A 23,783-nucleotide genomic window follows, 5' to 3' on the forward strand; every position below is an offset into this window, starting at 1 on the left:
TTTATGTGAGACAGCAAAAGAGACACAGATATAAAGAACAGTCTTTTGAACTCTGTGGGAGAAAGTGAGGGTGGGATGATTTGAGAGAATAGCATTGAAACACGTATATTACCAGATGTGAAATAGATGACCAGTCCAAGTTCAATGCATGAGATAGGGCACTCAAAGCTGGTGCACTGGGACAACCCAGAGGGATTGGATGGGGTGAGAGGTGGGAGCGGGGTTTGGGATGGGGGTGACACATGTATACCTGTGGCTGATTCATGTCAATGTATGGCAAAATCCACCACAATATAGTAATTAGTCTCCAATTAAAATAAATTAATTAATTTTTAAAAACTACACATTTTCCAAAGCAATTCACAAACAACTGAATTCAAGCCACAAATTAAAAGTAATCACCTATTATAACAATGGTTGCAGATAGATATTAACAGTCCTTATATATACTCTACATTATTCATCACATGGCTTTATACTTATTTGGCACTTAAAACTTATTTGTTTAAAGTAAATATATAAAACAGAGAAAATACATTTAAAGTACAAAAACTAGCAGGTCAGGCATCTTGTTAGAAGCTCTCAGTTACAGAATGCCAGCAGCAGCAAGGAAGACCAATGGGATGACAAAGGTGAGATATTGGCAAGAATTTTAATGAGGGTAAAAGGTCTAATAGTTCATTCCCATTACTTGGTATACTTGGTTTTGTTGTAGAGAGTTCACAAAGTGTAAGATAATAGCGCAAAATCTGTGATTTTTATGCTTTGCTGTTTTCTATTATAAGTCTTAACCCTGTGACAGTGATAAAATACATAGTAAATAAGTTTTAGGGCCTTTTTCTAGCCAACTATGCAGTATCTCAAGGGTCTAATGTTAAACACTATCAACTACATTTTTTTTCCCAAAAAGAAACATAAAAGCTCAAGGTTACAACAAAGCTAGGTGAAAAGGTGCATCTAGGGATAAGCACTGGGTTTGATACAATAAAATAATATTGAAAGAATGCATTTTAAAGTATTTTAATAACATATATCTAACAAAGATTAACAGAGTAGGTACATAACACTACAGAGTTTTATTTTGGGGGGGGGTATTATATATAGACACATCTTCAATCCAATTTAAATGGCCCACTTTTGTGATGTTCTTGAGATCTTGGGAGATATACTTGATAGGATCTTTTAGTAACAGTAAAAGAAAACAAACCTATCTAGTTTAAGAAAAAAACAGGAAATAACTTCAAAGTTGCTAACAAGTTCCAAGGCATCATATGGGCTAAATGGCTGGGATGCAATCAATCTTCATAAGCAGACTGGCAGCTGCCCTCATTGTTAATTTGGGTTGAATGGTCTCTTTCCCTGGTCTCTATGTCAGATTCAGCGTGTTGGCTCTATTCTGTTGTTTGCACAGCTCTTACACTCAAAAAACCAAAATACAAAAAAATTAAACAAAACAAAACAAAACTGAGTTCTGGTACCAGTTGGTCAAGAAGCTAATTGATAAAAAACAATGTTCTTTGTCACAATTCCAAATCTTCACTGGGAATTGATTCTGATTGACCCAGCCTGTGTCTTATGCCCAAACATCTGACCTGTGAGCTGTCACACTGAAATATTAATAACATGAGGAGAGTCCCATAAACTCATCTAGAAAATATATCCCATATGAAATAATGATTTATAATTAAGAATTATTAAAGTATTTAGGATAACACATTTTTCCATTCAACAAATAGTGAAAAGCTACAAAACTTTAGACACTGCTCTAGACACTGAATATTCAGATAGTAAAAGAGATAAATAGTGATGGTTAACCTGCTTTCATGAATCACAGACATTAGAGTGGTTTTCATACAAAACAAGGAAAAAAAAACAAAACACTATAAACTTGCTAGTTAGAGATAAAAACAAGGATGGGAAATATTTTTAAAGCAAAGATAATTTCCTAACTTCTTAATGACAACATAAATTTCAACATAGAATTCAAAATCCCTATCTATGATGTCTTTCTAAACACATTGTAGATATGGACCATTCTTAAAAGAACGGAAACTGCACACCTCTATGAGTGGGTCAATGCATTACAGTTATATGTCAACATATATGAGGGCTATATAACCCATAGGATAAGTTAATGAAAGCTCCCAATTCACTCATACAATTCAAATTTTATAAGAAATGATAACATAATGTAAAATAACTATTAATAGATTCCCTTTACATGAACTCTACTTGCAAGGTATCAATATTGAACAGATTATGTATTTTCTAGGAAGCAAGCTACTAAGAACACAAATGAATTACATTTTATGTTAAATGGAAAGCTCTCATATTCTAAGGTGTAGTTAGAAATAATAGCTCATCCAATGCAGTAGTATGAAGATTTCAGCTAACAAGCCTAGATTCAGAGCTCATGAACATAAGCAGTTATGATTTTACACTGAACTCACCAAAAAACAGAGAATGGGACATCTTGAGAATTTTGACGTTGGACCACTTCTTGGGCTAATACAGGTCTGTCTCCCTTCACTCTTTCATCTAATCCCTAAACGCTAGTTTGTCATTTGGGTGCTGGGTGTCATTTGGGTGGTACATATTTATCCATACTACCAAGATCTCAATCTCTCCAACTTAATACTTTATTCCATCCCACAGTATATCTTTATGCACACTACCCTGTAAGCTCCGTGAGAGGAAGAGCACTATTTGATTCATTTGAAAGCCGTGTCTAGAATCTAAAGCAGTAACAGTAGGTGCACATTTGACTCCGACTTAGGGCCTTCTTTCTAAGCCTTAACTTATATTAAACCGACTGGAATGTCCTTCCACCCACCTGCATTGTGAGCCCCTATTCATTTTTTCATGACTCAATCCAAGCACATCTCTGCTGAAATCTTTCCTGAATCCTTAGAATTACCCATTCCTTTCTTTGTTCAGCACCCGCACTTACAATTAATACAATTACCATACCTTCATTATGACTCTGATGTCTTATTTCTGTATTGTCAACTACAAAATTTTGTATTTGAATGTAAATGTATATATGCACACACACTCATACATATAATAACTATATATTAGACATCTGTAAAACTCTATAAGACTGCAATATTTTTGAAGCCAAGGACAATAGATAACTTGCTATTATATCTTTGGGCTAAGACTATTTGTTGAGTGAATGATATATAGCACAATTAGAAATGATGATTTTCCAAAGGAACAAAAGATAAGCGAAACAAAAAAACAATGTCATTAATAAGCCAAAAACAAAAAGAAAACCTATTACAGTTATTATTAAATATATTAAAACCAAGATATTTTCATGAGTTTATAGTATAAAGTTTACATGAATTTTTAGAGGTGCTTCCTTAAGAGCCAATAATTATGTTTTTAAACAAACAACTTATTTCTTGTTCCAAGTATAAAGCTTTAGTCCTCCTTATTTTCTTCTTTATCAAATACGTTCATTTTACTTTTTTTTAAACTTCAAAATAGTTCCTAAAAATGTAGAATATCCAACAGTATAGACCATGATACTCAAAGACTTCTTTGCTTTGTTCATATTTCTAAGATTAAGTCAACTTTCAATCATTCTATTTTGCAATCTTAAAAGAGCCTAAGAATGATAAAATTATAAAATATATAATCATCAAGACAATTTTATATTATTTAAAGACCCTCACAGTACTGATGCTATTTTTTGTTAAGCCAGTGCAATCTAGTTCCATACAAAGCAAGGGAAATATGAGAAGAAAAACGAAGACCTCAGATTGCCTTTTAAAATTGTATTATATTATTCTGTTCTAAAAGATCTTTTTACCTCGTTTCCCTGTTTTTGAATTCATCCCTTATTTTCCTTTTCTATAATATCATTGAGTTTCTTGGCATTTCTAACCAAATCTACAAATCTATAGTATATGCTACCAAGTTTTAATTTTGATTTTGAAGAATACAGCTTAGCTGAAAATAATCAAGACATATTAGAACACTGCAAGCAAATTTTAGTAACTAATACTCATATGCACTCCTTCAAAGAAGTTTTTCTAGGATAGGTGTACCTGTTCATTTATTGAAACAATATTGCAAAACAGGAAAAAAAAAAAGCTATTATTTTAAGGTCTTTTCACTCAAGAATTTAGATACATTTTACTATCTACTCATGATAAACAAAGATGTCATAATTAAACATCATAGTTAATACAAACTACACAACTTGTAGAATTAGAGTTCTAGCAACCAAACAACAGAATATAGAAACACCTTAATTCCCTATATCAAGACTAGTATGACAGTCATTTTAAAAGCAGATACCATAAGTCTCATAGTGTTACTTAGTTTTGAAGTGGTACATTTTCTGAGGTTGTCACCATTTCTAGACATGTTTATTGCATTCAAAGTATTTCAAAATCATTATTTTTTACTTCTGGTCTAAGTATAGAATTATTAAAATTATCACAGTTCTCTACATAATTCACCATCTACTAAATAGTTTACTGAATCAGTATTCAAAGCATTATTCATATTTTCATTTAAATAAGACAGTGCTCCTGAGAAGTGTGTAAATATTATTGAAAATAAGACTGAGTATATTCTAGGAATGCTATTATTTAAAATATATCCTATTAATTCTTATATAAGGAATAAATTATCAGTTGTACAAAATGCCACATCCTCATCTCACTTTGTCAAAGTCCCTTTGAAGTTCAGATTTTCCTATACTTTTCCAGTTGAAGCAAAACTTAAGAAACTGCAGGCATTAAGTACTAATAACAGGAATAACAGGTAAGGATAAGTGAGAGTCAAAACAAGTATGGAAAAGGACTTGTCATGGGGTGATGTCATATATGTGTGTCTTCAATTACATGCATGCCTATGTCAACTTATATATCTATGTGGGATTTCCTACTAGCCCACTTTAAGTGACAAAAACATGGTACTTTTATTCTAAAATTAACAGTATTACTCTCACTATGGTAATATAAAATAATTTAAAAATGCCAAAGTGACAGAAAGGGGCAGAAAAGGAAATTCCTAGCTAAAGTTACAAATTCTTATCTGACTGGTCCTCTGACTCTCCTAGTCCACAGCCTAAAGTTTCCTTCTTGGCTGACATTCAGAAAAGGACACACCTGCTGCAAGTCATGGCCTACACTCTGACAGAATCTTTCATCAATCTTAGGACAACAGTATTTGCCCTAAACTCAGGGTGTCAATCATGATGGCATGTCACTCTTTTTCTTTCCCGGAGTGTGCCTTGTAATCTCTTATCTCCTACATGCCTATAGTCATGGTCTCTGTCGGGCAGAGCAGGAGAGCACAGCCATCAAACACAAGAAGCGAGTCTGTCTTTATGCATCATGACACCACTGTCTATTCACAAAAAGAACAGAAAGAAAGAGTCAGCTTTACCCGCAGAAAGGAGAGGTCCCGGTTGTGCTCGATGCTGGTTATTTCCAGGTTGCCCATGACTACCTCACAGTTCTCATAGTATTTGCGCAAGGCTCGGTACTGCTGCTCCAGGTCAGAGAGAGAGCTCAGCTTATTCTCTGTGCCTGCACACACTGTCAAGACAAGAAGAAACATGGGAAGTTATATAAACTTTGTACGACAGGAACCATGATAACATTTCCCTCAACTCTGCTCTACAACAATCTACTCCAATTTCCTGAATTAAAATATTTTGAATCCTTTTAAGATCCATAATCATACACTGATAAATATGTTCACTTTCATTTTATACAGTTTTACTGAATCATAAATGACATAACATTGTCTAGGTTTAAGATGTGTACAGTTTATTGTGATCCACATAGTCAAAGACTCTCGCATAGTCAATGAAGTCGATTTTTTTTGGAACTCTCTTGCTTTTTCCATGATCCAGAGGATGTTGGCAATTTGATCTCTGGTTCCTTTGCCTTTTCTAAAACCAGCTTGAACATCTGGAAGTTTACGGTTCACATATTGCTGAAGCCTGGCTTGGAGAATTTTGAGCAGTACTTTACTAGCGTGTGAGATGAGTGCAATTGTGCGGTAGTTTGAGCATTCTTTGGCATTGCCTTTCTTTGGGATTGGAATGAAAACTGACCTTTTCCAGTCCTGTGGCCACTGCTGAGTTTTACAAAGTTGCTGGCATATTGAGTGCAGAACTTTCACAGCATCATCTTTCAGGATTTGAAAGAGCTGAACTGGAATTCCATCACCTCCACTAGCTTTGTTCATAGTGATGCTTTCTAAGGCCCACTTGACTTCACATTCCAGGATGTCTGGCTCTAGGTCAGTGATCACACCATTGTGATTATCTTGGTCATGAAGATCTTTTTTGTACAGTTCTTCTGTGTATTCTTGCCATCTCTTCTTAATATCTTCTGCTTCTATTAGGTCCATACCATTTCTGTCCTTTATTGAGCCCTTTTTGCATGAAATGTTCCCTTGGTTTCTCTCATTTTCTTGAAGAGATCTCTAGTCTTCCCATTCTGTTGTTTTCCTCTATTTCTTTGCATTGATCGCTGAGGAAGGCTTTCTTATCTCTCCTTGCTATTCGTTGGAACTCTGCTTTCAGATGCTTATATCTTTCCTTTTCTCCTTTGCTTTTTGCTTCTCTTCTTTTCACAGCTATTTGTAAGGCCTCCCCAGACAGCCATTTTGCTTTTTTGCATTTCTTTTCCATGGGGATGGTCTTGATCCCTGTCTCCTGTACAATGTCATGAACCTCAGTCCATAGTTCATCAGGCACTCTATTTATCAGATCTAGTCCCTTAAATCCATTTCTCACTTCCACTGTATAATCATAAGGGATTTGATTTAGGTCATACCTGAATGGTCTAGTGGTTTTCCCTACTTTTTCAATTTAAGTCTGAATTTGGCAATAAGGAGTTCATGATCTGAGCCACAGTCAGCTCCTGGTCTTGTTTTTGCTGACTATATAGAGCTTCTCCATCTTTGGCTGCAAAGAATATAATCAATCTGATTTTGATGTTGACCATCTGCTGATGTCCATGTGTAGAGTCTTCATTGTGTTGTTGGAAGAGTTTGACCAGTGCATTCTCTTGGCAAAACTCTATTAGCCTTTGCCCTGCTTCATTCTGTATTCCAAGGCCAAATTTGCCTGTTACCCCAGGTAGTTTCTTGACTTCATACTTCCAGTCTCCTATAATGAAAAGGACATCTTTTTTGGGTGTTAGTTCTAAAAGTTATTGTAGGTCTTCATAGAACCATTCAACTTCAGCTTCTTCAGCATTACTGGTTGTGGCATAGGCTTGGATTACTGTGATATTGAATGGTTTGCCTTGGAAACCTATATGCCTGTTAGGAAGCAACAGTTAGAACTGGACATGGAACAACCGACTGGTTCCCAATAGGAAAAGGAGTATGTCAAGGCTGTATAGTCTCACCCTGCTTATTTAACTTATATGAGGAGTACATCATGAGAAATGCTGGGCTGGAAGAAGCACAAGCTGGAATCAAGATTGCCGGGAGAAATATCAATAACCTCAGATATGCAGATGACACAACCATTATGGCAGAAAGTAAAGAGGAACTAAAAAGCCTCTTGATGAAAGTGAAAGAGGAGAGTGAAAAAGTTGGCTTAAAGCTCAACATTCAGAAAACTAAGATCATGGCATTTGGTCCCATCACTTCATGGGAAATAGATGGGCAAACAGTGGAAACAGTGTCAGACTTTGTTTTGGGGGGCTCCAAAATCACTGCAGATGTTAATTGCAGCCATGAAATTAAAAGACGCTTATTCCTTGGAAGGAAAGTTATGACCAACCTAGATAGCATATTCAAAAGCAGAGATGTTACTTTGCCAACAAAGGTCCGTCTATTCAAGGCTATGGTTTTTCCAGTAGTCATGTATGGATGTGAGAGTTGGACTATGAAGAAAGCTGCGCGCTGAAGAATTGATGCTTTTGAACTGTGGTGTTGGAGAAGACTTTTGACAGTCCCTTGGACTTCAAGGAGATCCAACCAGTCTATCCTAAAGGAGACCAGTCCTGGGTGTTCATTGGAAAGACCGATGCTAAGGCTGAAATTCCAGTACTTTGGCCACCTCATGTGAAGAGTTGACTCATTGGAAAAGACTCTGATGCTGGGAGGGATTGGGTGGCAGGAGGAGAAGGGGACGACAGAAGATGAGATGGCTGGATGGCGTCACCGACTGAATGGACATGAGTTTGGGTGAACTCTGGGAGTTGGTGCTGGACAGGGACACCTGGGATGCTGTGATTCATGAGGTCACAAAGAGTCAGACACGATTGAGTAACTTCACTGAACTGAACTGAAGATGTGTACATGTGTGGTTTTGATACACTTACATATTGCAAAATGATTACCACCATAGCATTAGCTAACATCACCATCATGTCATTTAATTACCATAGTTGTGTGTGTGTATGAGTCATGAGAATATTTCAGACTTTCTCTTCCAACAACTTTCAAGAATGTAATGCAGTATTATTAACTATAATCACCATGGTACACAGTAGATCTACACAATTTATTCATCTTAAAACTGGAAGTTTGCACTTTTTACCCAAATCTCCCCATTTCCTCATTCCCAAGTCCCTGGTAGCCACCATTCTTCTCTCTGTTTCTATTAAGTTTGGCTTTTTTAGATTCCACATATAAGTGGCATAATGCATTCACACTCATAAATTGTATATACTAACCACAGAGGCTAAGAAGGCATGGGTTTCACAGATACATACAACAAGGAGATAAATAACCATATATGCTGTGAGTATATAAAGCACAAATATATAAATCCAATATATTTATTTAATTTCACTCAAATCAGATTTTCTTTCAGACTTATAATTCACTCTACTTTATATATATATATATATATAAATCAGAAGATGATAAAAGTAAAAAATTTATTTTAAAATGATATTTTTGTATTGCAAAGTAATCTGATCTTAGTAAATTTTCTACAGAATTAAAACTTTGGCTTTTAAGCCCTTAAAAATGCTATCTTTTAAAATACAAATATTAAAATCTTAGACTGAAACATTTATAAATATATACTACAAACAGAATAAGTGGGCTAATTTGCTTCAGTCGTGTCTGACTCTTTGTGACCCTGTGGACTGTAGTCCGCCAAGCTCCTCTGCCCCCAGGATTTTCCACGCAAGAGTAGTAGAGTGGGTTGCCATTTCCTCCTCCAAGGGCTCTTTCCGAACCCAGGAGTCAAACCCACGTCTCCTATGTCTCCTGCATTGGCATTCGGATTCCTTATTGCTGAGCCATCAGGGAAGCCCTAATGTACTGTAGAGACTAAAAAACACTCTTAATCCACGATCTTTATTTTTACTGCTCCCAGAAGTTTTATAACTTGTAAAATTTCAGTTGAAAAAAAGTACTATTATGTGGGCTTATCAAATGTAGATTTCAATTACTTTCAATTCCAAAGAGGACAAGCTTATTTTCAATGCAACTATTGATGAGGGTAATTAAGCATTAATTAATAAACTTACTCCGGAGAAGCCTATGGCACCCCACTCCAGTGTTCTTGCCTGGAGAATCCCAGGGACGGGGAAGCCTGGTGGGCTGCTGTCTAGGGGTCACACAGAGTTGGACACGACTGAAGTGACTTAGCATAGCAATAAACTTCCTCACCATTTCTAAAATGTATATAATGTCACATTGTAATTTACATGTAGCTTATGTTATACAAGTTTCCTTTGGTTGAAAATAAAACGTATACAAAAATCAGTAGGTAAACATCTAAATGAAAAGGTTTCTAAAATATTAAGTGCATTCTGACCTTTCCTGTAAAAGCTTAAACAAATTTTGGCAGAAAGTTTATTAGTATAATTGTAGTGCCTATGTATTTTTGTATCTTTCTCATTCTGCATATACAAAAAGAATATAGAATATGCAATTATTAATTATTATTGCAAAAATCTCTTTATATAAGACACAATGCTGTAAGCTTTTTGAAGACAGATGAAATATATTAATCATTATTGTCTATCTGCTGAGCTATACAGCATGATGCTTTGCAAAAAATTATTTAATAATTAATTTAATTGCCATAAAAATAAGTATAACTTGTATTCAGAAAATAAACTGCAAGTCAGTAAAGTTCTCATTGTTCAAAAGTGATCAGCTGTATTTTGCAGTACAATGTGAAAACAGAAAATTAGAATAAGTACATTTAAAATTATCTTTTATTAACACAAAATATAATTCAATAAACAGATATTCTAAATAATCAGAATATTCTCAAACATTCTGATTTTGGGAGTTTCTGGTTAACAAAGTTTCAGTTAAAAAATATTTTTGTCTCAGTGAGGCTTTCCTATATATTTATGTTCTAGTCAAGCCATCTAAATCCAGTAAAACATTCCTCCTGACTTTCATCTTGACAGACAGACTTGATTTTTAAAGAACTAGTTTGGATAGATGCATAAAAAATCATTTGTATTTCTTTTCATGAAGGCTCCACTGAATGCCTCACAACTTCCATTTGTCAATCGATTTTACAATCAGGCAATGTATACAAGAAATGCTTAAACCATCAAGTTTCATTGATTTCACAAAGCTGTTTATCAAACAGAATTGAAAAATCTTTTTCACCAGCCAAAACAAGTTTAACGAAATTCAGCCCCCTTTGCCAACACTATTATAAAGTCCTTAAACTATAAGTTCACAATAATCAAGCTTCAAAAATCCTGAATTTACATGTGCTCCCTGGAGTTTTCATTTCAACTGTAACTCCAGGAATAAAGCTATATGTGAAGCCTTAAAAATCACCAATTATTCTATTTAGTATTGATTCAATTACAAATGTAGCTATAGTTGCAAACATGGGCTTTTCAGACTTCTTAAGATTTGTAACCAACAGTGACTGAACTACATGATCCTCATTCAGTAAAAAAAACTAAATAAATAAGACTATAATTAGGAGTTTGTAGCAATTTTCAAAGGTTGGTTAACAAAATTATTCATTAATTCATGAGGCAAATATATTAGAAGCACAAAGAAGAAACATTAACAATATCCATACTAATACTAAAAAATCAATGATTTCCTCCAGGCTTATTATGACTGTGGAAACCAGCACTCCATTTGCTTACTCAAGATAAAAAGAGGGGAAAAAAATAATTGAATCAATATTTTGGCCTGACTTTCAAATCAAATGCCTATGTGAGATATTGAGAAATGAGTATTTATTTAACATCTACTGTTCATTTAGCATGACCTAGTATCATGAAAAATATACATTGATTAAAATGTCCAAGGTTTATTGTAAGGGTTCATGAAGTTGTTCATGCACACAGTAAGGAAAGCAGTAAGCAGTATACACAAGCCATGTATGTAATGTGTGTGTAACATTCAGGGACTGTCTGCATAAAGAAATATTTGGTAACTTGATAAAAGTTCTCTTTTTTAAAAACATCTGATTTAACACTGAGTACTTTCTCTTTCAGAAAGTTTACCATAATAAACATGCTTTAGATTGATGTACCTTCTTGGGTATTAAAATTTTCATTAAAAATATAAAATAAATATCAGAAGTAGCACACATTTGCAGAGACTATTGAGTGCTATTATAGTTACACAAACAATTCCTGCAGTTCTGTGTTCAAAATATATATTGAAACAGGGCCAAATTTGTTACTACTTCTTTGTGTGCATGCTAAGTCACTTCAGTTGTGTCACACAACTGAACCTTAGGACTGTGTCACGAACCGCCAGACTCCTCTGTTCATGGTATTCTCTTGGCAAGAATACTGGAGTGAGTTCCAATGCCCTTCTGCAGGGAATCTTCCCAATCCAGGGATCAAACCCTGGTGTCTTATGTCTCCAGCCTTGGCAGGCAAATTCTTTACTGTTGAGCCACTGAGAAAGCCACTTCTACTAAAGTTATTTAATCCAAGACACTTGGATGTTATTTATATTCAAGCTATTTTATATCCAAGGATATAGTTATTATATAGTTATCCTGTAGTTATATAGGATATAGTTATAGTTATTTATATCCAAGGATATATCTGCCCTAGACTTTTGACAGTAGCCTCCTAACTGACTTAATTCCTTACCTGCCCTTGCCCTGGTTAATTCTTTGTCCAGACGCCAGAATGATCTTTTTAAAAAACATCATTCATGTCACTCTCACTGAAAACAATTCTTGGTTTTTAATCATATTTATTATAAGATCCAAACTTCATACTATAACTTGTAGAATGTATATGAGGATCTTTATTCAAATGTCACTCTTTCAGAAAAGCCTTTTCTATCTTATCTAAAGTAGCAGATTCCCATTCATCATGCTCTGTCTTCTTTGCCTTCTTTATTTTTGTTTTACTGCTATCTGAAATTATATGCTTGTTTGTTTTCTTTCATATTAAATATTTCTACATTAGAATGCAAGCTCCATTGTTAGAGGCCTTTCTCTATTCAACACTTAAAGACACATAGCAGACTATCAGTCAATATTCATTGAATAATAAAATGGACTTTGGAGAAATAATTAGCACAGGATCAAATGCTGGTCCTTCTACTTTTATGAGCTGAATGTCTTAAGCAAGTTACTTAGTCACTTAGAGTCTCCGTGTCTGTGCTGAGAGCTCCCAACAATAAACACAATTTAGAGGCGAATAACACAGAGCCTAAAGCCAGATGTCCAGCATTAAAGTCTAGCTCACTGGCTAGACTTTAGCAATCACTGGCTTGCAATTAACCTTGAGCAAGTAACTTAACCCCGCTGTCATTCTATTTCCTCCTCTGTAAAATGAACACAGTAACAACCACCATCTCATAAATTTAAATGAGTGAATACATGTTAACTTGCTTTGCACAATATTTGACTTACTGATAGAGGTAATTGTTAGCTAATGCTATTTAATTGAATGTATGTATATAATATGCATACATTATGGAATATATTAAATCAAATTTTAAAAAAGGTTTGCACAGTGATGTGCAATCAGTTTGATATAAAGAAATGATCACTGGGCAAGGACAATGAAGTTTGAGACATCATTCCTCCAACATTTTTTAGCTGTTTAAAATGGGACAATTATTTCCTTCTTATTGGTTCCAATTTTCTTTTTTCTTTATGTTTCCTTCAAGTTCAAAAATTTTGTGATTGAATTTATTTCCAAAATACATATGTAAAACCTGTTCTACACTGTTGGTGGGAATGTAAATTGGTATAGCCACTATGGAGAACAGCATGGAGGTTCTTTAAGAAACTAAAAATAGAACTACCATATAGCCCTGCAATCCCACTCCTGGGCATGTATCTGGAGAAAAACATGATCCAAATTATACAATGGAGAGAATAAACCCCAATGCCCCCTGCAGCACTGTTTACAAGAGTCAACACATGGAAGCAACCGAAATGTCCACTGACAGATGAATGGATAAAAAAGATGTGAACTACTTATACAATACTGGAGTGGGTTGCCATTACCTGCTCAAAAGGATCTTCCCAACCCAGGGGTTGAACTCGCAACTCCTGCATCTCCTGCACTAACAGGTGGATACTTTAACCACTGCGCTACCTGGGAAGCCCATATACAATGGAATATTACTTTACAATTAAAAAAGAAAGAAAGAATGCCATTGGCAGCAACATGAATGGACCTGGAAATTACCATGTTAAGTGAAGTAACTCAGAGAGAGAAAGACAAGAACATGATATTGCCTGTCTGCAGAATCTAAAAAAAAAAAAGATGTAAGTAAACTTATTTACAAAACAGGAACAGACTCACAGACTTAAAAGAACAAACTATGGCTACAACAACACAAGAGAAGTCTCTACACATGGGCATCTCCAGATGGTCCACACCAAAATCAGATTGATTATATTCTTTGCAGCCAAATATGGGGAGAGGCAGTACTCTTGCCTGGAAAATCCCATGGATGGAGAAGCCTGGTAGGCTGCAGTCCATGGAGTCACGAAAAGTTGGACACAACTGAGAGACTTCATTTTCACTTTTGACTTTCATGCATTGGAGAAGGAACTGGCAACCCACTCCAGCAGTCTTGCGTGGAGAATCCCAGGGACGGGGGAGCCTGGTGGGCTGCCGTCTATGGGGTCACACAGAGTCGGACACGACTGAAGCGACTTAGCAGCAGCAGCAGCAGCACCAGCAGCCAAATACGGGGAAGCTCTACACAATCAGCAAAAACAAGACCAGGAGTTGACTGTGGCTCAGATCATGAACTCTTTATTGCCAAATTCAGACTTAAGTTGAAGAAGGTAAGGAAAACCACTAGGCCATTCAGGTATGACCTAAATCAATTCCCTTATGATTATACAGTGGAAGTGAAAAATAGATTTGAGGGACTAGATCTGATAGAGAGCCTGATGAACTATGGACGGAGGTTCATGACATTGTACAGGAGACAGGGATCAGGACCATCCCCAAGAAGAAGAAATGCAAAAAGCAAATGGCTGTCTGAGGAGGCCTTACAAAAAGATGTGGAAAAAAGAGAAGCAACAAAGGAGAAAAGGAAAGATATACCCATTTGAATGCAGAGTTCCAAAAAATAGCAAGGACAGATAAGACAGCCATCCTCAGTGATCAGTGCAAAGACATAGAGGAAAACAATAGAATGGGAAAGACTAGAGATCTCTTCAAGAAAATTAGAGATACCAAAGGAACATTTCATGCAAAGATGAGCTCAATAAAAGACAGAAATGGTATGGATCTAACAGACGCAGAAGACATTGAGGTGGCAAGAATACATAGAACTGTACAAAAGAGATCTTCATGACCCAGATAATCACGATGGTGTGATCACTGACCTAGAGCCAGACATCCTGGAATGTGAAATCAAGTAGGCCTTAGGAAGCATCACTAGGAACAACGCTAGTGGAGGTGATGGAATTCCAGTTCAGCTATTTCAAATCCTGAAAGATGATGCTGTGAAAGTGCTGCACTCAATATGCCAGCAAATTTGGAAAACTCAGCAGTGGCCATGTGACTGGAAAAGGTCAGTTTTCATTCCAATCCCAAAGAAAGACAATGCCAAAGAATGCTCAAACTACCACACAATTGTACACATCTCACATACTAGCAAAGTAATGCTCAAAATTCTCTAAGACAGGCTTCAACAATATGTGAACTGTGAACTTCCAGATGTTCAAGCTGGTTTTAGAAAAGGCAGAGGAACCAGAGATCAAATTGCCAACATCTGCTGGATCATCGAAAAAGCAAGAGAGTTCCAGAAAATCATCTACTTCTGCTTTATTGACTATGTCAAAGCCTTTGACTGTGTGGATCACAATAAACTGTGGAAAATTCTGAAAGAGATGGGAATACTAGAACACCTGACTTGCCTCTTGAGAAATCTATATGCAGGTCAGGAAGCAACAGTTAGAACTGAACATGGAACAACAGACTGGTTCCAGATAGGGAAGGAAGTACGTCAAGGTTGTATATTGTCAACCTGCTTATTTAAATTATATTCAGAGAACATCATGAGAAACGCTCGGCTTGATGAAGCACAAGCTGGAATCAAGATTGCTGAGAGAAATATCAGTAACCTCAGGTACTCAGATAACATGACCCTTATGGCAGAATGTGAGGAAGAACTAAAAAGCCTCTTGATGAAAGTGAAAGAGAAGAGTGAAAAAGTTGGCTTAATGCTCAACATTCAGAAAACTAAGATCATGGCATCTGGTCCCACCACTTCATGGAAAATAGATGGGGAACCAGTGTCACACTTTATTTTTGGGGCTCCAAAATCACTACAAATGGTGATTGTAGCCATGAAATTAAAAGACGCTTACTCCTTGGAATGAAAGTTATGACCAACCTAGACAGCATATTAAAAAGCAGAGACATTACTTTGCCAACAAAGGTCCATCTAGTCAAGGCTATGGTTTTTCCAGTAGTCATGCATGGATGTGTGAGTTGGATTGTGAAGAAGGCTGAATGTCAAAGAATTGATGCTTTTTAACTGTGGTGTTGGAGAAGACTCTTGAGAGTCCCTTGGACAGCAAGGAGATACAACCAGTCCATCTAAAGGAAATGAGTCCTGAACATTCATTGGAAAGACTGATGCTGCAGCTGAATCTCCAACACTTTGGCCACCTGATGTGAAGAAGTGACTTACTGGAAAAGACCCTGATGCTGGGAAAGATTGAAGGCAGGATGATAAGGGGATGACAGAGTTAAGATGGTCGGATAGCATCACTAACTCAATGGACATGATTTTGAGTAAACTCTAGGAGTTGGTAATGGACAGGGAGGCCTGGCATGCTGCTGTCCATGGGGTTGCAAAGAGTCGGACACGACTGAGTGCCTGGACTGAACTGAACTGAACTGATGGCTACAACAAGGGGTGATGGTGGGAGGAAGCTATAGGCTGGGAATTGAGATTGACATGTACATACTACTGTATTTAAAACAGATAACCATCAAGAACATACTGTATAGCACAGGGAATATAGCTCAATATTCTTTAATAACCTAAATGGGAAAAGAATTCGAAAGGAATTAAGTACATGAATATGTATCTGAATCACTTTGCTCCACACTTGAGACCAACACAACATAATTAATCAACTATGCTCCAATATAAAATAAAAATTAAAAAAAATACTAGTAAAAATAAAACAAAACTTACTCTACACTAAGTAATGGGTTGGTTTGAGGAGGTCACACTGTGGCAATAACATATAAAATTATATAGTTAAACATTTACCAAATTACCTAGCAATCCCATTTATAGGTGGTTTCCTGACAAATGAAAATTCACTCCCATAAAAATATGTATTATTCATGAATGTTTAAAGGAACTCTATTCAAATTTGAATTTGCCAACAATTGGAAATAACCAATATCCTTTGATGGGTGAATGCTAACAAACTCTGGTATATTATAAATGTAGGCTCAAAAGGCTACATACTATACAATTCTATTGTTATGAAGTTTCTCAAAAACGACAAAACTACCAAGGACAGAGAACAAATCAATGGCTGCTAGAGGATGGGGATCTGAGAGTGAGGGTTTGATGGAAAGATCATGAAGGGAATTTAGGAGATGGCAGAATTCTTCTGCATACTGACCATGGTGATGATTACAAAGATCTATATATAAGCTAAAATGCGGAGCAATAAGTACACTGAAATAAGTCAATTTTATTGTATGTTAATAAACACACACACACACACTCAAGTTATCTTTTATGTTTAACAGAGTTAAATATGCCCCTTTACATAAATTATAAAACATTCTTAGTATATTTGTTTTTAGGCATTTTATGCTTTGTCTCTTTGAATAATTTTAGTTATGTTTTTGAGTTGCTTATTATTATTATTATTATTACTACTACATATTTTTTAAACTCTTGATGACTTTGACACTTTTTTTCCTTCAAAACTTAGCTAATTGCTAACACCTTGTAATTTCTAGTTTTATTAATTGAGGTTCTTGACTTACTTGGTCTTCAATCATGTTATTTTATTTTGTTTTCTTGGCTGGTACTATCTAGAACTCCTAGAATAATCTGTTTTCAATTAATGGGCATAGTAGGCATTTTTATCTTTGTTCTAATCTTTACATAAATGTTTTCCTTGGTTGCATATATATATTTATTGCATTATATATTCCAGTGTCTGGCTTTACAAGGTTTTTATTTCAGATCTGAATGTTGAATGTTGTTATATTTTTTGCTATTAATGTTAATTACATTTGCATTAATTTAAAAATTATTAACGAGTTCCAAATATTGAACCATCTTATATTCCCAGAATGAACCACCCTTAGTAATCACACATTATTCCATTATTACAGTTCTAGACTCATTGCTTTAATTTGGACCACTATTTTAATATTAAAAATTACCTATCCCTGGGAGCTCAGTGGTAAAGAATCTGCCTGTCAATGCAAGAGATGTGGGTTCAATCCCTGAGCTGGGAAGATCCCCTGGAGAAGGATATAGCAACTGACTTCAGTATTTTTGCCTGGGAAATCCCATAGACAGAGGAGACTGGTGGGCCACAGTCCATGGGGTCTCAAAAGACTCAAACATGAATTAGTGGCTAAACAACAAAAACAATCAATGATTTAAAAATATATGTACCAGATGTCATCACACGCAAAATGATAATAGAAGTGGGTTTATACTTCAGAAAAATTTGTTCTCCATATAATTAATTCTAAAAGTATCAAAATGTATCATCAAATAGGATGCTTATTTTATAATTTATATTACATAAAACTATAAATTAAATATTATCAATCTAAAAATAAGTATCCTTTAAAAAAAAAAATAAGGGACCGTATAGTGGTTTCCGATTTTTTACCTTTAGCCACTGTTATTGACTTCCAAAGTGACAAAACAGGAAATCTGCTGAAATTAACTAAATCACTTTCAAAAATGGTTCTTGAGCCAAATGAAAAGGGAATTTGGCATCACAGGCCTTCATTAATAGAGTTGTAACTACAGAAGACATAGGCATTCTATATAACAGGCTGATGAAAGGCAGGTCCACTGACTACATACACTGCTATGTGCTGCTCCACTTAAAATTTAATTGATCTGTATTTTACTTCTATTATTTACTTACAATAGTCTCTAAATGCCCCCCAAAGATGCTTAAACAGCTAAATTATATTGCAAAGGGAAATAAACTGATCAACAAAGACTATAAAAAATAATATATATAAATATTGCACATGATTATCTCCTGTTCATCAATGACATGTTTTGTGAGTGGTCTACACCAAATTAGTCTTCCAATATAATAAGATATAATTGTAGTTTTTATTTAGTATTTCAAAGATAAGCTTAGTAAGATTAAAATTATTAAAAATTACTTTAAATGCATTATATGGATCATCAAAAACTGACTTGTAACTGCTTGCATATAAATTTTAGTTCCTGTTTTAATTGTTTTCCTGCCTTTACATATTTTGTTATATTTTTTCTTAAATTATATCTTATAAAGTTCCTATGTTGAAAGCTTAGAAACAGAAAGACTATAGATTTACAAATTACATTTCTGTAATCTGTTCTTAGATGAAATAATGTTCCCCTTACCACTATCTTGTTTAATTCCCTCTTGCACTTTTTATCATTTTTCATACCCCATTCCTGCCCCCCACCCAAAGAATCCTTCTTATTTACTTTGTAGTATTTCATTTTCTGTGTAAATGCTAAGTCCTTAACTTTAATGTAGGTACTGGACTTGACAAGCAATTAAAGCAAACAATTTCCACTCATCAAGGCTTGCCAAATTAGTCATCTGCCATCTGCCCCCTCATCTGGTTCTCCTTGAGGTCTTGCTGTGAATCTAGATACATTCGCTCAGATTAAGAGGGACAGTGCAAACCTCCAACCTGGTAAAATGCCAGTGGGAGCTAAGTATGTAAATATTAGTAACCATCTTTCTTCCCTAGATTATCATGCTTTCAACTACCCCTTTGTATGTAATAAAAACCAGTCTGTTCATAATGGCTTATAACTGTCAGACCTTTGCCATTCACTGTAATTAAAATTTAAGAAAATTCCGTAATTAAAGTAGCAGTCTGTGTAATTTTTTTTTTTCCACTGAGAAGTATCTTTAAAAAGGAATTAGACTATATTTTCCTGATATGAAGCTATGGTCACCTATCCACCTGATATCTTAAACACTGATACAGATGTACATTAATAAATGGACTTTGCTCTTTCTATTTGTAAAGGTTTCAGAGTGAACCTTTCTTTCTTATTCTTTGCATCAGCAAATGTTTACTTGACTGATGATATGCAAGAAGCATTTTCTAATCACATTCAGTCAACCAGTATCAGGAAAGGGCAAACCTGAGAAATAGCAAGAGTAGAACATGGTACTCCTGTCACCCACGTGCTCCTTTTTAAGGGCACTCTTCCCTTAAGGCATTCTTCAGCCTAGGGCTGTTCTAGGGCAATTAGTGACTTCAGGCAAATGCACTAAGATGCCCCTTTTCTGGGTGGAAGAAACTCCATGGCAGAGCACATGGCTTGGCTACCAGCATATTGGCTGCTTATTATTCCCATCTGTCCCTACTCCCTGTGCCTCTTTGCAGTGTTGAGCCTACTATAACAGCAAACAGAAGTCTTAGTCAACTCCACTCTCCTTGGTCATCCATCCAAACTTGCTCATTCAAGATTAAATTGTGTCTAAAAGAGTAACAATCCCTTCAGATCAAAAGAAAAGTGTGCCAATGTTACCTCTGGAATGAGAGGAAGTGAAAGAGAAGACAATTAAGGATCCTTCAAGGTATCTTCAGACTAACTTCACTCAAAGTCAAATCTGAAATCACCTTCTAACAAAGTGTTTGAAAGTTTTGGAAGCCATTTCTTAGTACCATAACTCTCTTGGATGACAGAAAAGCAACCATCTGATACTAAGAGAGTTAATTTTTAGGTCGGATGATAAGGAGTCCGGGGCCCTCAAGTAGGAGAAAGGGGTCCTGGGCTCTCAAGTAGGAGAAAGGGACAAACTTTTTTTCTACATTGTGTTATTTTAGTCACATTAAGACGCTTTTTCTTAAACTCTGAGTTGTTAGGACAAAAGTCTTTAAGACTAATTTTCTTTACATGCTTAGTCGCTCAGTCCTGTCCAACTCTTTTCAACCCCAGGGGCTTCACCCTGCCAGGCTCCTCTGTCCATGGAGATTACTGGAGAGGGTCGCCATGCCCTTCTCCCGGAGATCTTCCTAACCCAGGGACAGAACCCAGGTCTCCTGCATTGCAGGCGGACTCTTTACCATCTGAGCCACAGGGAAGCCCCATCTTTCTTTAAGCCCAGAGCTAACGATTACACAACAAAACAACTCATCTTGCTCATGTGTATGTTTTTCTTTACGCTCTGTACTAATGATTATTTAACAACAATTTATCTTGCTCAAGGACATGTTTCTCCTTAACAAGAAGCTTCTGAGTTATTTTGTTATCTTAAGGCTTATGTTGTGAGAGCAGGTCTGGTAAGACGTTTCTATTGTTAGTTCTAATCTTGTGGAGTGGGTCTGGTAAAAGTATATAAGGCCTTGATAAAACTAGCAAGTGGGGCACTCTCTGTCCCCCTTCTGATGTCTATGTCACAAACTTTCTCTGTCCTTTTCACTATAATAAAACTTCTGCCACACAAATGCTCTGAGTGATCAAGCCTGGTGCCTGATCCCTAAGCTAAATCTTCTTCGGAGATAATGAATCTGACATTGTTCATCATAAGCTATCAATACTGATTAGACTACATAATGAAATATATCATAATTTATTTTACACTATTTTCTCATAAGCTAATGCCTATTATTCTAGAAATGGCATTCTATAACAGTAGTTTGATCCCTCTAAAAGAGATTCAGATGAACAATGTGTGTTATTTTTATAATATGCTAATTACAGTTAGTTGTTTGGTAGGGAGATATCCATCACTGGGGAAATATATGTCATTCACTCATATGTTATTTCATTTATTCAATAAACACCAATTGGCAACCACAATATATGGGGCTTTAGACTAAGTGTGAAAGGAAAAACAGATAAATAAGATTGGTGCTTCAAATTTACAATAGTATATATTCTAATAAAAATCCTCTACAGTTTTTCTTAGAATGCAAGCAAATGCAAGCTGCTTAAAGTTTATTTATTGATTGATTGATTCAATGTCAATGAACAAAATTCACAAAGACAAATTCATCTTATCCACAATGAAATATGAAGCAGAAAAAAATTGACATATGTATTATAAAAGGTGGACCTCACTTGTTGGGAGCAATTTTCTGGTAGTCACAGTAGTAAATGATGTTACTAATATATTCAGTAGCATCTACATCTGAAGAAACATCATACCTTATAAATATTTTATTCAGTCAGCAGGTTTCTGCCTATCTCTCTCTAGGTCCTTATCCATGACTGAACATGTATGTTTTTAGTTTTTTTCCTTCATTTTATTTATTTAAGATTTTTTTCTTACCATAGTTTTGAGATATTACCAATACATTGCACTGCTAATATTACTAGCAACTTCTCTATTCATTCCATGGTCTCATAGGTTATGTAACAGGGCATCAGATACTACATAGATGTGAAAAAGTGAAAGTGTCATTAATCTTTGGATTTAAAGATCTGATATCCTTTGAGATCTGATTCTCATTTCCTTTGGATATATATCCCAAAGTGGGATTGTTGGATCATATGGTAGTTCTATTTTTAATTTTTTGAGATATTTCCATATTATATTCTGAAACATAGAGTAGAATCTTGGTTACCAGATGAGAGAAATGGGGAGATGTTGATAACATGATACAAATCTCCAGTTATAAAATGAATTCTGTGTATAGAACGGTCTTATGGACTCTGTGGGAGAGGGAGAGGGTGGGAAGATTTGGGAGAATGGCAATGAAACATGTAAAGTATCATGTGGGAAACAAGTTGCCAGTCCAGGTTCGATGCATGATGCTGGATGCTTGGGACTGGTGCACTGGGACGGCCCAGGGGGATGGTATGGGGAGGGAGGAGGGAGGAGGGTTTGGGATGGGGAACACATGTATACCTGTGGCGGATTCACTTTGATATTTGGCAAAACTAATACAATTATGTAAAGTTTAAAAATAAAATAAAATTGGAGAAAAAATAAATAAATAAAATGAATTCTGGGGATCTATTGTACAGCATGTGATTATAGTTAACAATACTGTATTACATACTTGATAGTTCCTAAGAGAGCAGACCTTCAATGTTCTCAACACAAAAAAAGAAATTATAATTATGTGATGTGATGTTGGGGCTAGTTAACACTATAATGGCAATCATTTTGTATTATACAACTGTATCAAATTCACAGGTTGTACACCTTAAACTTATCCAACATCATATGCTAATTTCAATAAAGTTGGAAAATAAACATTTTTTAAGATCGGATATCTTACTTGGAGGCTTTATTATAATGAAGCAGCACTTACAAAACCTAATATAAGAAACTGAGAGCAAAAGTTCAACTTTTCAACGGAATATGCATCATTCAATATAACATCTAAAAACCAAGTTGATGCTTAACAACTTTTTTATTATTATTGAACATGACCTTAGAAATATCTTTTACATCTAAGAAAAATATTTAAAAATATATATGAGGATATGGCATTCACTACATAATGGTAATACATATTTGAACTTTTTTCCTTGCTGTGGTTTTGTCAAAAGTGTTTAGGTAATGATTAAAAAATAGATAAATGCCAAAATGTGTTATAAGTTCTGTAGTTTACTTTATCTAAGATAATTAGGTGGTGCAGGTATTAAGAACAACACATTCAACACTAAATCATAGGAGTTCCAGAGCATCAGGTTCAATTTTAAATGTAAAGAATAATCTATGATTTCCTTTGATAATATAAAATGATGCTAGTGATAAGAAAAAAGACTTTAATTAAAGGTTTAAAATCATATGATACTTGCATTGTCATTTTAGATTAACATGATTCTTTGAAAGCCCATTAAAATAACATAGGGGCTTTCCTTATAGCTCAGTTAGTAAAGAATCCACCTGCAATGCAGGACACCCCGGTTCGATTCCTGAGTCAGGAAGATCTTCTGGAGAAGGGATAAGCTACCCACTCCAGTATTCTTGGGCTTCCCTTGTGGCTCAGCTGTTAAAGAATCTGCCTGCAATGTGGGAGACCTGGATTTGATCCCTGGGTTGGGACGATCCCCTGGAGAAAGGAAAGTGAAGTCGCTCAGTCGTGTCCGACTCTTTGAGACGCCATGGACTGGAGCCTGCCAGGCTCCTCCATCCATGGGATTTTCCAGGCAGGAGGACTGGAATGAGTTGCCATTTTCTTCTCCAGGGGATC

At 35.5% G+C, this 23,783-nt stretch overlaps 1 protein-coding gene across 6 annotated transcripts in view; it reads right to left on the reverse strand.

Moving 5' to 3' along the window:
* The window catches only part of ERBB4 (erb-b2 receptor tyrosine kinase 4), a 1,290,018-nt gene that overhangs the window by 791,210 nt on the left and 475,025 nt on the right, over positions 1-23,783 (reverse strand). For all 6 annotated transcript variants that reach the window (XM_024981511.2, XM_010802290.4, XM_059878936.1 and 3 more), the window contains exon 2: positions 5,410-5,561. In XM_024981511.2, coding sequence (XP_024837279.1) covers positions 5,410-5,561 — 152 coding nt within the window. The remainder of the gene's footprint in view (positions 1-5,409; positions 5,562-23,783) is intronic.

This window comes from Bos taurus, chromosome 2 (genome assembly GCF_002263795.3).
Source record: "Bos taurus isolate L1 Dominette 01449 registration number 42190680 breed Hereford chromosome 2, ARS-UCD2.0, whole genome shotgun sequence".
In the NCBI taxonomy this organism is placed as follows: Eukaryota; Metazoa; Chordata; class Mammalia; order Artiodactyla; family Bovidae; genus Bos; species Bos taurus.